Source organism: Panthera onca, chromosome F2, assembly GCF_046562875.1.
Source record: "Panthera onca isolate mPanOnc1 chromosome F2, mPanOnc1 haplotype 2, whole genome shotgun sequence".
In the NCBI taxonomy this organism is placed as follows: Eukaryota; Metazoa; Chordata; class Mammalia; order Carnivora; family Felidae; genus Panthera; species Panthera onca.
The window spans coordinates 21,178,268-21,191,035 of NC_138356.1; the positions used below are offsets into that span (position 1 = coordinate 21,178,268).

The 12,768-nt window shown below is 35.3% G+C and overlaps 1 protein-coding gene across 2 annotated transcripts in view; it reads left to right on the top strand.

Annotated features, from left to right (window-relative positions):
* The window catches only part of XKR9 (XK related 9), a 40,641-nt gene extending 28,597 nt beyond the window's left edge, over nt 1-12,044 (top strand). For both annotated transcript variants that reach the window (XM_078441594.2, XM_078441593.1), the window contains 2 exons: nt 3,296-3,516; nt 11,348-12,044. In XM_078441594.2, coding sequence (XP_078297720.1) covers nt 3,296-3,516; nt 11,348-11,976 — 850 coding nt within the window. In that variant the 3' untranslated portion in view covers nt 11,977-12,044. The remainder of the gene's footprint in view (nt 1-3,295; nt 3,517-11,347) is intronic.
* The last annotated feature ends 724 nt before the right edge of the window (nt 12,045-12,768 follow it).

Consider the following 12,768-nt stretch of genomic DNA (forward strand, 5'->3'; position numbering starts at 1 on the left):
TTGAAGAGGGCATCTTTTGGGATGAGCACTGGGTGTTGTATGGAAACTAATTTGAGAATAAATTTCATATAAAAAAAAAAGTGTCTATTCCAAATCACCTAAGGTGAATCTTTATTTTTTATCCAGTTTGACAATATCTTTTACTTATTAATTAAAATTTTTAAAGTTTATTAAATTTGAGAGAGGGAGGGAGAGAGTGAGTAGTGAGGGGCAGAGAGAGAGAGAAAGACACAATCTCAAGCAGGCTCTGTGCCATCAACGGGGCTCAAACCCATGAACTGTGAGATTATGACCTGAGCTGAGATCAAGAGTAGGACACTTAACCTACTGAGCCACCCAAGTGCCTTGACATACTCTTTTAATTTTTTTTTAACGTTTATTTATTTTTGAGACAGAGAGAGACAGCATGAATTGGGGGAGGGTCAGAGAGGGAGACACAGAATCAGAAGAAGGCTCCAGGTTTTGAGCTGTCAGCACGGAGCCCGACGCGGGGCTCGAACTCATGGACCGCGAGATCACGACCTGAGCTGAAGTCGGATGCTTAACTGACTGAGCCACCCAGGTGCTCCAACATTCTCTTTTTTTTTTTTTTTTTTAAATTTTTTCAACGTTTTTTATTTATTTTTGGGACAGAGAGAGACAGAGCATGAACGGGGGAGGGGCAGAGAGAGAGGGAGACACAGAATCGGAAACAGGCTCCAGGCTCCGAGCCATCGGCCCAGAGCCTGATGCGGGGCTCGAACTCACGGACCGTGAGATCGTGACCTGGCTGAAGTCGGAGGCTTAACCGACTGCGCCACCCAGGCGCCCCCCAACATTCTCTTTTAATTGGAGCGTTTAATCCATTTACATTTTATGTGATTACTGATATAGTGATTACTTACTTAGTCTGTAAGGTCATTGAAGAGGGAGATCACACCTTCGTCATTTTTGTAAACCTGGCATCTAGCCCACACTGAATATAATAGACCGTAGTATTTAAAACTGTAATGGTAAAAATATACTGCTGTCGGCCACATAATGAATCTTTGTATATCCATATATGCATACATCTTGTTAACAATAGCAATATCTTATATTTGTGTGTTACTTCCAGCTTTTCAAAGTTCTTTCCTATCTACTGTCTCTTTATGGGAAAAATGTCATGAGCTTTCAGTTATTCATTCATTGAGTAAATATTTTCTGAGAACCTACTATGCACCAGCTGTTCTAGTTGATTAGGATATAGCAATAAATAAAACAAAGTCCCTGCTCATGTAGATTTCATTTTTGTGAGGAGGTAAAGATAAAAATAATATGTCAAATGGTGATAAAAAAACACCACCACAGGATAAAGAGAGTATGATGGGGAGTACTACTACTTTAGATGGTGTGACCTGGAAAGACTTCTATGAGGAAGTAGCATTTGAGTAGAGACCTGAATGAAGTTAAGGAGTAAATTAGTAAATTTTCTGTTTTTTAAACATTTTTGGTTTTTAAGGAACTTTTTTTTTTTTTTGGTCAGCCTTATTTCTGTTGTAAGAGTTTGTGGGAGAGCAGCTTAAGACCACTCAGTGATTGTTCCTCCCATTCAGTGGCCAGACCAGTGGGAGCTGCACACCAGCCTTCAGTGGCAGGCTGAGAACTCCAGTCTTCCATAGGGAATTGCTAAATAGGTACTGAGGGCACCTGAGTTTTTTGAGACCATTTTGCGACTTCAGGTTGAGTGGCAGTGAACTCAGGAGCTGGAGCAGTCCATTCACCCTAAAATTTCTCTTTGGTCACATCCTTTTCAGCAGTAGCCTACTTCTTTTTTCCAGTTTCTTCAAGATCTCTGTAGAAGTAGAGATCGGGCATGACCTCCCATGGGTGTTCACAGGAGATGGTGCCACACGTGTGTAGAGCTTCCTGGAGCAGCGTCTGCCACATCTTGCCCAGAAGAGTTCCAGGCAGAGGCGGGTAGCAAAGATAAAGCCTTTACATTGGAAAAAATAGCAAGAAGAGAATACCAAAAGTGTGAGAAAAATATGATGGAAAGGTAGCGGGAGTAATGCATGTGAGGCAGATTATGAAGGGCTATGTAAAAAGTGGTAAGACTGTTTTTTTTCTAAGTTTGATGGAAATCATTGGAGCATTTTGAGCAGAGTGACATCAGAACTATGTTTAACAGGTTCAACCTAGATGCTATCTATGGAGTAGAATGCATTGGGAGCAATAGAATCAGAAGGCCCAGTTATGAAACTATTGAAGTAATATAGACTGGAGATGTTGGCTGTTTAAACTAGGATTGAAGCGGTGGAAGTGATGATGTGTTTAGATTTGGATATATTTGAAGTTAGAACCAAGAACCAAGAGAACCTGGTGAGGAATTTTTTTAGGTTGTGAGAAAAAGAAAGGAGTTAGAAATTATTTCCATGTTTTTGGTCTGAGCAGCATGGTAAATGTTGGTACCATTTACTGAAATGGGAAAAATTGACAGAAGAGGCAGGTTGAAAGAAGGTATATATCACTGCCCTTATTTTATATATGAGGAAACTGAGGAATAAAGAGTTTTGATAAGCTTTGGGCTAGAATCCTGGTTGCCTTGTTGCTAGCTCCAAATTTCTTCTAAATAAGTGTCTCGATATGTTTTGTTATTAGTTTTATTTGCATGGTGAAAAATCATGTTCATTTTAAAATTCTTTAAAAAGAGGAGCTTGAGCAAGAATGTTTTAAAAGTCTTTGAGACATTACATATTTTCTAGGGTGGTAGTGGTCAAAGAGGCTAGCACTTTGCAGATATTGAGTAATTGTTTGCTAGGTTCAGTCTTATCTTCAACCTTGACATTATCATAAAACCATGTATCTGTCTTGTATTTAAGATAAATCGCATGAATTGAAAATTGCAATTTGTCTTTCAGAAAGTAGTGGTTAAGACTAGGAATCTTAAGATCTACGTTTGGAGTCTATGTCTGCCTCTTACGCTCTGCATAACTTTCAGTGAATCACTCTAACATTCTCAGCCATAGTTTTCTCATCTGTGAAATGGAATAATACCTACTCATTTCCTATAATTACTGTGAAGATGAGTTGAGATCATGTATGCTTAACATGTGTGCTAGCATACACCTACAAATCAAACATGCAGTTAAAGTTTATGGAGTCTGAATCTCAATATAGCCACTATGAAATATTCAGAATTGAAAGAAATTTTGTAGTAGACAAAGTTTGTATGAAAATTCTATACTTAAACATGTTGCCTTTTCCAAAATTATTATGTATATTAACATACACTTATAAAGAATATATTACTGGAGATAAATGTTTGTTTTTACAGGTATTGGTTTGCCTTGAAAAAAGGTTATCATGTGGCTTTCAAATACAGCAGCAAAACTGATAACTTCATGGAAGAACAAATTGATCAGCATAAAGAAGTTATAGATAGAATGACTGACTTGAGCATGCTCAGGCTATTTGAGACCTACCTGGAAGGCTGCCCACAACTTGTTTTGCAGCTCTACACCCTTCTGGAGCATGGTCAAGCAAATTTCACTCAGTGTAAGTCTTTCCTCACACCGTATGTGAAATGAATACACTGAGATCTTGTGTCAACTACACAGCTCTTTGGCAGGTTTTAGAATTTTTCTTACATTTTTTCTTTTTAGAATTATTCATTTTTTTTGAAAAGAAGTACATTGTGGAAGTATCAAAAAGTATATGAAGACATATTCTCTCTCTCCCTTATTCCCATTCCTTCTTTTCATCTGCCCAGAAAGGAAACTATTATTGTCAATTTTTTGATGATTCTTTCAGAAAAAATTTTAAAAAGCCTATATCCTTTTTTCCTATTGTTTCTTTTACAGAAATGGTAAACATAAAATCTGTCTTTGCTTTTTGAACTTAACAGTATGTGTTGGAAATCTATCCATATCTGTACAGAAAGAGCTCCCTCATTCATTTTTATTATCTGTATAAGATTACAAATTATGGATGTACAATGAGTTATTTAACAAGTCCCATATTTACGTTAATTTAGGTTGTTTCTAATATTTTACTATTGTAAAATTACAATGAGTAATCTTATGTAGCCATCATTTTGCATGTGTGAAGTTTATTCATAGGGTAAATTCTGGGAATTTCCAGAATTTGGTATTTCCATTAAAAAAAAACCTTTTTAGGTATTTAATTTAGATATTAAAAAAACCTACTTGCTAAATAATAGACCCAGTTTTCAATAATGACTATTGTTCTGTGCAGACATGGATTCATCTCAGAGGAACAGATTATCATCTTCCCTGGAGTTCTCTCTATGGTAGAGTCACCCATGAGATCCGTTCATTCTCCCAGGCTTCCTGTTTCTGGTTTCCCATAAACCTCTAGACTGCAGCCCCTTTTAATGTTTTTACCTTTACTTTGATAGTAAGACATTGAAGAGAACCTACTTATGAGACATTTTATTCCTTGTGATACAAAGACTTTGTGGGTTTGGGCTTAAAAGTTCTATATCATATAGTTCCTGAAGCTGGAAGATCAACATTTAGAACTTACAGCCTATATTATGGTGGATCTTTTGATGATTTTGAGTAGTACACAGCATCCAGACCAACAATGGGTTCCAGTGACAGCTAGCTATATGTTACGGTTCTATCCTCATCCTTTAGTTTCTTCATGAAATAAGAAGTTGAGGTGTTAGTAAAAAATAGCAAAAAATGAGAAACCTAATTGGCTAACAGTGGAATTAGTAAATAACTTATTGTAGACTGTTAGTATAAAAAATGATATAGCCACTAGAAATAGTACTTACAGATAACTTTTGATGACAAGAAAGTAATTCTAAAATAAAATTTAGGCAAAAAGCAGTATGAAATTTTCTATCAGCATACTTTTAAGGATACAAAGAAATCATTATATAAAAATGTCTGGAAGAAAATATGCAAAAATGTTAACTGTGGCTGCTTCTGGGTAGTAGGATTATGAGTGATTTTATTTCATCTTCTTTATACTTTTCTGAATTTAAAAATTTTCTGCAGAAATCACATATTGTTTTGACAATCAGGAAGAATAATTCAAAATGTAAAAAATAATCAGGTTATATATAGAAGTACTTCAGAAGACTGAACATATTCTTTATCTTTGCACTTTCCTGAAATTATACTAAAAAGGAGAGTAAAGGAGTAAAAACAATATAAACCCACAAGGACAAAGAGAATGCAGAGTAGAATAGCAGATTAGAAATATCAACAAATGTTTAGAAGATGGAAAGCAGATGGAAAACTCAGATTATTTAAATAAACCCTACCACTGAAAGGCAAAATTACTTGAATTAATCCTCTCTCTGAAAATATGTAAAACAATTGGATAAATGTTTTCAAAAGCCTTCCTAAAGCCATAAAACAATCTGATACAACAATCCAAAATATGTGAAAGTGGGAACACAGCAGGGTTAAGTAAGACTTTGAAGGCATACCTGGAGGTTTTAACCAAACCTATAAATAATAGATTGTTTCAATAGCTTCCAGTGTGGGGAAGACTGAAGACAAAACTCAGAGTCCTCACAAGGGAAAGACATCTGGTAGAAAATTCTAATCTGTAAAACTGGTACTCCAAAAGGTACCCTCCTCAAGATAAAAGTGTGAAGTTACTTACCTCCCTCTCTACTTTGAAGAGACAGCAAGGAATATTGCCTGGTGCCGAGTAGAGAAGGTAAACATAACACTGTAACAATTGTGCAATCAAAATTCTCACCTTTGGTTAGTCCAAAAAACAAAACAAGACAAAAAAAACCCCAAAAACAAACCAATAAAAGCCTATAACCTATGAATATAGGTTAAAGTGGTCCCAGACTGATAGTGACCCTGTCTAGCACAAACAAATATAAATCCTCCCTGGAGGAATTCACTTTCTCTTAGGCCTCAAATAATTTTCACAGTTTTCCAAGGAGAATGAATGTTTTACAATAATTTATAGCACTAGAAGGAATAAGGCATCATGAGTAAGAATCAGCAGAAATAGAAAAAAATGTATGTAGTAAGGCTTTAGATATTGGAAATTAATGGTTGCCAAGTATGACATACTTCCTATTATGTTGAAAGAGGTAAATGATGAACTTGAAAATATGGAATAGGAAGCTATAAAAAATGAATTGTGTAGGGGTGCCTGGGTAGCTCAGTTGGTTAAGTGTCTGACTTCAGCTCAGGTCATGATCTCCCAGTCTGTGGGTTTGAGCCCCATGTCAGGCTCTGTGATGACAGCTCAGATCCTGGAGACTGCTTCAGTCTCCCTGTCCCTCTCTCTCTGTCCCTCCCCTGTTCATGTTCTGTCTCTGTCTCTCTCAAAAATAAATAAACATTAAAAAAAATTAAAAAAATGAATTGTGTATTTGACAAAAGAGCAGAATTTTTGAGAATTAAAAATTTTAAGAATTGAAAATGAAAACTTAGATAAGACACAACTGTATCGACAATTAGTGAGTCAAAGCTAGATCAGAAGAAATTATCCAGATTATAGTTTACGGAGACAAAGAGATGGGAAATATGTAAGAGATATTAAGAGACATGGAAGAAGAGATGAGAAGGTCTAATATACATCTGAACAGAGTCTGGGAAGGAGAGAGAAAGAATGGAACAGAGGCAGTATTTGAGAAGTTAATGGCTGAAAAAATTTCAGAACTGATGAGAGTCACTTACCTATAGATTCAGGAAGCCCTTTATCTCACAAGCAACTAAGTAGAAAGAAATTCATACCTTAGCATATCCTCACTAAAGGAAATTCCAAGAATGTACTTCATACAGAATGGAGGTGTTCTGAAATGCAAGAAGGAATAAAGAGGAAAGAAAATAGTAAATATGTGGGTAAATCTACATTAAGATTGTATAAAAGGAAAATAATACTATGTGGTTAAGAAAAAGATAGAATGAAAGTATAAAACAGCAAAAATGTGTAAGTCCAGTAAAAGATAATGGAGTTAAAGTGTTTTAAATTCCTTGTGTAGTCCAGAAAAAAGGTAAAGCAAAGGTAGATCTGGGTTTTTTGAAGTGTAAAACTAAAACATTTAGAAAGACCCTATTTAAGAAAAAGAATGTAATATGTAAACAAATTAGGTATTGTGTTAGTCTGTGTAGGCTTCCATAATAGAATTTCACAGCTTAATCATCAGAAATATATATTTTTTATAGTTCGGGAGACAGGAAGTCTAAGATCAAGGTGTCATTTGGGTTGGTTTCTGGTAAGGGCTCTATCTTTGGGTTGCAGATGGCCACCTTCTTGCTGTGTCCTCACATGGCCTTTCCTCTGTGTGGAGAAAGTTCTCTGGTGTCTCTTCTTCTTCTTATAGGGACACTAGTCCTATCAGATTTGAGCCATGCCCATGTGACCTCATTTAACCTTCATTACCTCTTTAAGGCACTATCTCAAAACAGAGTCACACTGAGGGTTAGGGCTTCACTATATGAATTTTGGAGGACCACAGTTCAGTCCATAAAAGGTATGAAAGTAAACGTTTAAAATTTTTTTTTTAACGTTTATTTATTTTTGAGACAGAGAGAGACAGAGCATGAACGGGGGAGGGTCAGAGAGAGGGAGACACAGAATCTGAAACAGGCTCCAGCCTCTGAGCTGTCAGCACAGAGCCCGACGGGTCAGAGAGAGAGGGAGACACAGAATCTGAACAGGCTGCAGGCTCTGAGCTGTCAGCACAGAGCCTGACGCAGGGCTCGAACTCACGGACCGCGAGATCATGACCTGAGCCGAAGTCTGCGGCTCAACGACTGAGCCACCCAGGCGCCCCGAAAGTAAACATTTTTAAAAAATAAAATAAATTGTAGTAAATTACAGATGTAAGAAAGGTGACAAATACTATAAATTTCACGAGAGAAAAAAGTAATATGTTTTTATTATTTTGATACTCTTCTAAATTTTTTGGCATGTACTCTCTGACTGACTTGATTTGATTATCATTTTATAATATTTATGGAGAGAACAGAAAATTTCAATCCGATTTTTAGCATAGTTGATTGAAATTTGTTTTTTATTTTAACTTAGAAAAACTTCATTCAATGTCACAGATTATTAATAATATGCATATTTTTTTGATTGTTAAATTTGGGAAAAACCCTGGCAATTTTGTCAATAATGTGCTATAATATCAGAGTATATACAATTTTTTTAGATGAAGTAACTAATTTTAAATAGTGTGAATTGACAACATTAGTTTATTGTTGATGTCTCAGTAAATATTGAGAGTCTTAGGTTTTCTTCACCGGTGTCAATAATGTCAAATCAAAAAGAAATTAATAAGGATCTGTGTATGTGTAATTGGGCAAGGGCATTTCAGACTGAGAGAAATACATAGGCAAAGACATGGTTTGGCAAAGACAAGGAATTCAGTTTGGGTAGAGTATAATATAGTGTTACATTAGCTAAATTACAAGAAAAATATGTTAGAGCATATAGATTAGTAAGAAATGGGAAGTAGTGTCAAACTAATAACGTCTACTGGATGAGGCAAGATCATCATGCCTTCCTGTTACATAGTCAAAGGCCTGTTGATGGCAATCTAGTGAAGTGTTAAAATCAGGCAAACAGAATTCTAGCTCTGTCACTTACTAATCTTAATTATTGAAACAGATCTTATAAACATGTCCCTCAGACCTACACTTAATGTATTCTCAACTCAGTTTCCCTTTAGCCAGATCTCCAAAATGACCCACAACTACTTCAATACAGCAAGGGAAAATGTAAGAGAGAGTAAGTAGGGGTAGAGACAGGGATTTTAATCAACTTCAATTAAAATGTTTTATTTTCCTGAATCTTATAAAATACATGACAAAGTGAACACATTGCTAGGGCTTTGCTAGGCTTGGAAGGAACCTGGGCAAGTGTGAGTCCCTGAAATTTAAGCTTCATTACCATTGTTGTAAATCCACCTCTGAGGTAGAGCATTAACTTATAATTTTGATATATTTGATATGCATATTGTGATTTGTAGTGAAACCACCGAAGAATAAAATAGCATATCACTGAAGGATGTGGGTTATTAGATTGAAAGCATGAATAAAAATGGGCATACCAAGCCCATCATTATAACATTCAGAGAAGCAAGAATAAAGATAACTTTCTGTAAGATTTGAGAGAAAAAAAATTACTTAAGGATAGAGAAACTGAATGGCATTGAAATTCTTAACCCTAGTACTTGAAATTAGAGCTTATAGAGCAATGACTTTAGAATTTTAATGGAAAACATTTTTAAACACTCAATTCTATTTCTAGCAAAACTGTGTATCAAATTTGAAGGTAGAGTAAAGACATTTTGAGGCATACATGGTCTTAAAAATTTTTGCTTAGATGCAGCTTCTCTCAGGAATATCTGGAGAATGCTTGGTAAAAACATGGGAATAAAGCGAGAAAGAAACATGAGAACAGGAAACAGAAGTCAACACCGAAGAGAAGTGAAGGGAAGTTCTTGGAAGGCAGGAAGCAAACCTTGGGAACAACCACCTTAGACCAGGAGGATTATATTCTTAAAAAAATAAGAACTGGTAGATATATATAGGGGAGTTTTTAAAAAAAATTTTTTTTAACGTTTATTTATTTTTGAGACCGAGAGAGACAGAGCATGAACGGGGGAGGGTCAGAGAGAGGGAGACACAGAATCTGAAACAGGCTCCAGCCTCTGAGCTGTCAGCACAGAGCCCGACGCGGGGCTCAAACTCATGGACCATGAGATCATGACCTGAGCTGAAGTCGGAAGCTTAACCGACTGAGCCACCCAGGTGCCCCCATAGGGGAGTTTTATTAATTAATTTGAAGATTTTCCTAAGAAATATTAATAAATTTATAAAAAACTAAACAAGTAAAGGAGCAATGGGCAGTTTTAAAGGAAAGAAAATATAATGAATGTAATACTTGGCTGAGCAGTAAAAAAAAAAAAAAAAAAGCTCTACTTATGTAGTTATAGTAAGATAAACACCGAATATAGACTTTTACCAAAAATTGTGATGTTACTCCGTTGGGCAGATGGAGGGAGAGAAAAATGCAAGGAGCATGTGCATATATGTGTGTATGTGCTAAATTTTCCTCTTTCCAAATAGGAAATCAGTAAGCACTGTCTAAAGCAGATAAATTATGAAATAGAATAGGTGTGTTTTACTTGCAAATATGGCAATAAGTGTCAGAAGAAAAACTAGAAATTGATAGTGATTTCCTCTGGGGGTTGCGACTGAGAAGTGAGGAGGGGGGTAGAACAGGGTATTTTTCTTATAAGTTCTATAGTACTTACTGACTTTTAAGTTATATATGTGTATTAATTTGTTTTTGTTTATTTGTTCAATTGTTATGTATATGTATTTGGTAGAAGATAAAACTAATTAGAAAAAAACAAAATTTAGGGGAAAGAGATGCTTTAATTAAAATACGTTTGAATTAAAGAAGAAAAAAAAAAGTTCAGCTAATTGTGTGGTCCAGAGTGGAATATGGTAAAACCAGGAGGGTAGACAAAGGCATTTATAATCATAATCCTCTTTAATAGGTCAGTTTATTTTAAGTCTGCCTTTTTATCATAATATATAGACCTCCAATGAGGCTAAATGGGAAGGAATAGCATTCTGTAGTCTGCTTTAAATTCTAATTCTCTAATGTCTTTGCTTTCAGTTCTGTTAAAGTTCCCAGCTTTGGCAATGGGGCTAATGGCATACCTTTTTACAGTAGTAATGAACTTACTCTTCTGTTACTTGTTGGGGGAAAAAAATGGGACAAAGATGTCAAACCTATTGAAATTTGTAAGTTTTAGAATATATTTGCTCATTTGATTCGTCTTATAGAAATGGAAATTAAGCTTGTTGATACCTTGTACTGACATTAATTTTCTGTTTAACATCCCTCTTTTCCTCTTTCCCTTCCTACCCCCATCCCCCATCTTGCTGTCTCTTGGAGAATTAGGTATATGTCCAAGGTCAAAGCCAAAAAAGACTGGAAAGACTAGGACTGTAACTGTAGTCTCTTAGAGAACTTCTAGAGTGTGCAGTTTTCATTATATAAGTTGCTCAATAAGATTTGTGCAGTGAATTTATTTAAAATTTTATAAAGCAGTCTAATGTAGCATTTAAGTAAACCAACTTTGGAACCCTCAGGCGGATTTAGCTTCAGATCTCTGCAACTTGCTAGCTGTGTGACTTGAGTCAAGTAATATGTATATTCTCTAAGCATCAATTCTTTCATATGTAATATGGGAATATTAATATCTACTTCAAAGATTAGATGAAATGAATATATAAGGTGCCTGACATGTTTGTGGGCATGCATATATACAGATAAAGCATGTATGGCATATAGTAATTTGATATTGCTACTATTATTCCTATAACAATATATGTTTTTATTTTTTGTTTTGTAGATGCTGCCATCATGGTTTCTTGCTGTGCTATTTCTTGGTCGACTGTTGATTATCAAGTAGCTTTAAGAAAATCCTTGCCTGATAAAAATCTCCTTAATGGATTCTGTCCTAAACTCACATACCTCTTTTACAAATTGTTTACATTATTATCTTGGATGCTGAGTGTTGTACTTCTTTTATTCATAAATGTTAAGATTGCATTATTTCTGTTGTTATTTCTTTGGTTTTTAGGGATATTGTGGGCATTTAAAAAGCAAACTCAGTTTTGTGCTTCTATAAGTATGGAATTCTTATACAGAGTTGTTGTTGGATTCATACTTACCTTTACATTTTTTAATATTAAGGGACAGAACACCAAATATCCAATGTTCTGTTATTATATTGTAAGGGTACTGGTCACAGTGGGGATATTGATTGGGTTTTGGGTTTGCCCAGTCTCTATTTTTAATTCAGACTATTTTATACCTATCAGTATCACTATAGCTCTTAGTCTGGTCCTTGGAATTATTTTTCTTATTGTTTATTATGGGACTTTGCATCCAAACAGAAATGAAGAAACAAAACCTGATGAAATTGATGGAATAGCAGCTGAAAGAGATTGTAGAATGAAGTATTTTCTAATGGAATAGCTATTCATTTACGAGATATGTTTTTTTATTTTTTGTTTCATTGGTTAGTAAAGAAAATGTCATATGTATGTGTTGTTTCTTATTTTTGCCTCCTTCCTGCCCCCCTTCCTTCGTACCCTCTTTCTTCCATCCCTCTCTCTCTCTCTCTTTCTTTCCTTTATTTTGAGATCAGTTTTGGTATATTAACTATGAATATGAGAGAGTATTGTAATATTTTATTATTTAAATTAATTTCTCATTGGGCTTTAAAGATCTTGAGTACTCAGATACGTTTCCCTATTGCCTGGTAGAGTTGCCAACTTGACCTGAATTGGAAGAAATGTTCTGGTTCCCCCAAATCAGAAGCCTGGAATTGAACTTCCCTCCAATTTTCCCCTCACTGTTTCGGAACCAAAACTAATGCTTGTTGTGGAGAACTCAAAGGGAGGAGAAGAACAGAATGCTCATTTTTCCTTCCTCTATTTTGTTGATTCAGTGCATATATTTTGAGTTTGGGACAGATTGGGTAGAGGGAAAGGGAATGGAAAGAAAGAAGAAAAAAGCAAAACATAAAGTTTACCATTGTTAAATGCACAGTTTAATCGTGTTAACTAGCATTCACCTTGTGCATCTCTGTAACTTTTTCGTCTTGTAAAACTGAGACTCTTTTCTCATTGAACAACTTCCCATTTTCCTCTCTCCAGCCTCTGGGAACTATAGTTCTATATTCAGTTTCTATAAATTAAAAAAAAAAAATTTTTTAATGTTTATTTATTTTTGAGACAGAGACAGAGCATGAGCAGGGGAGGGGCA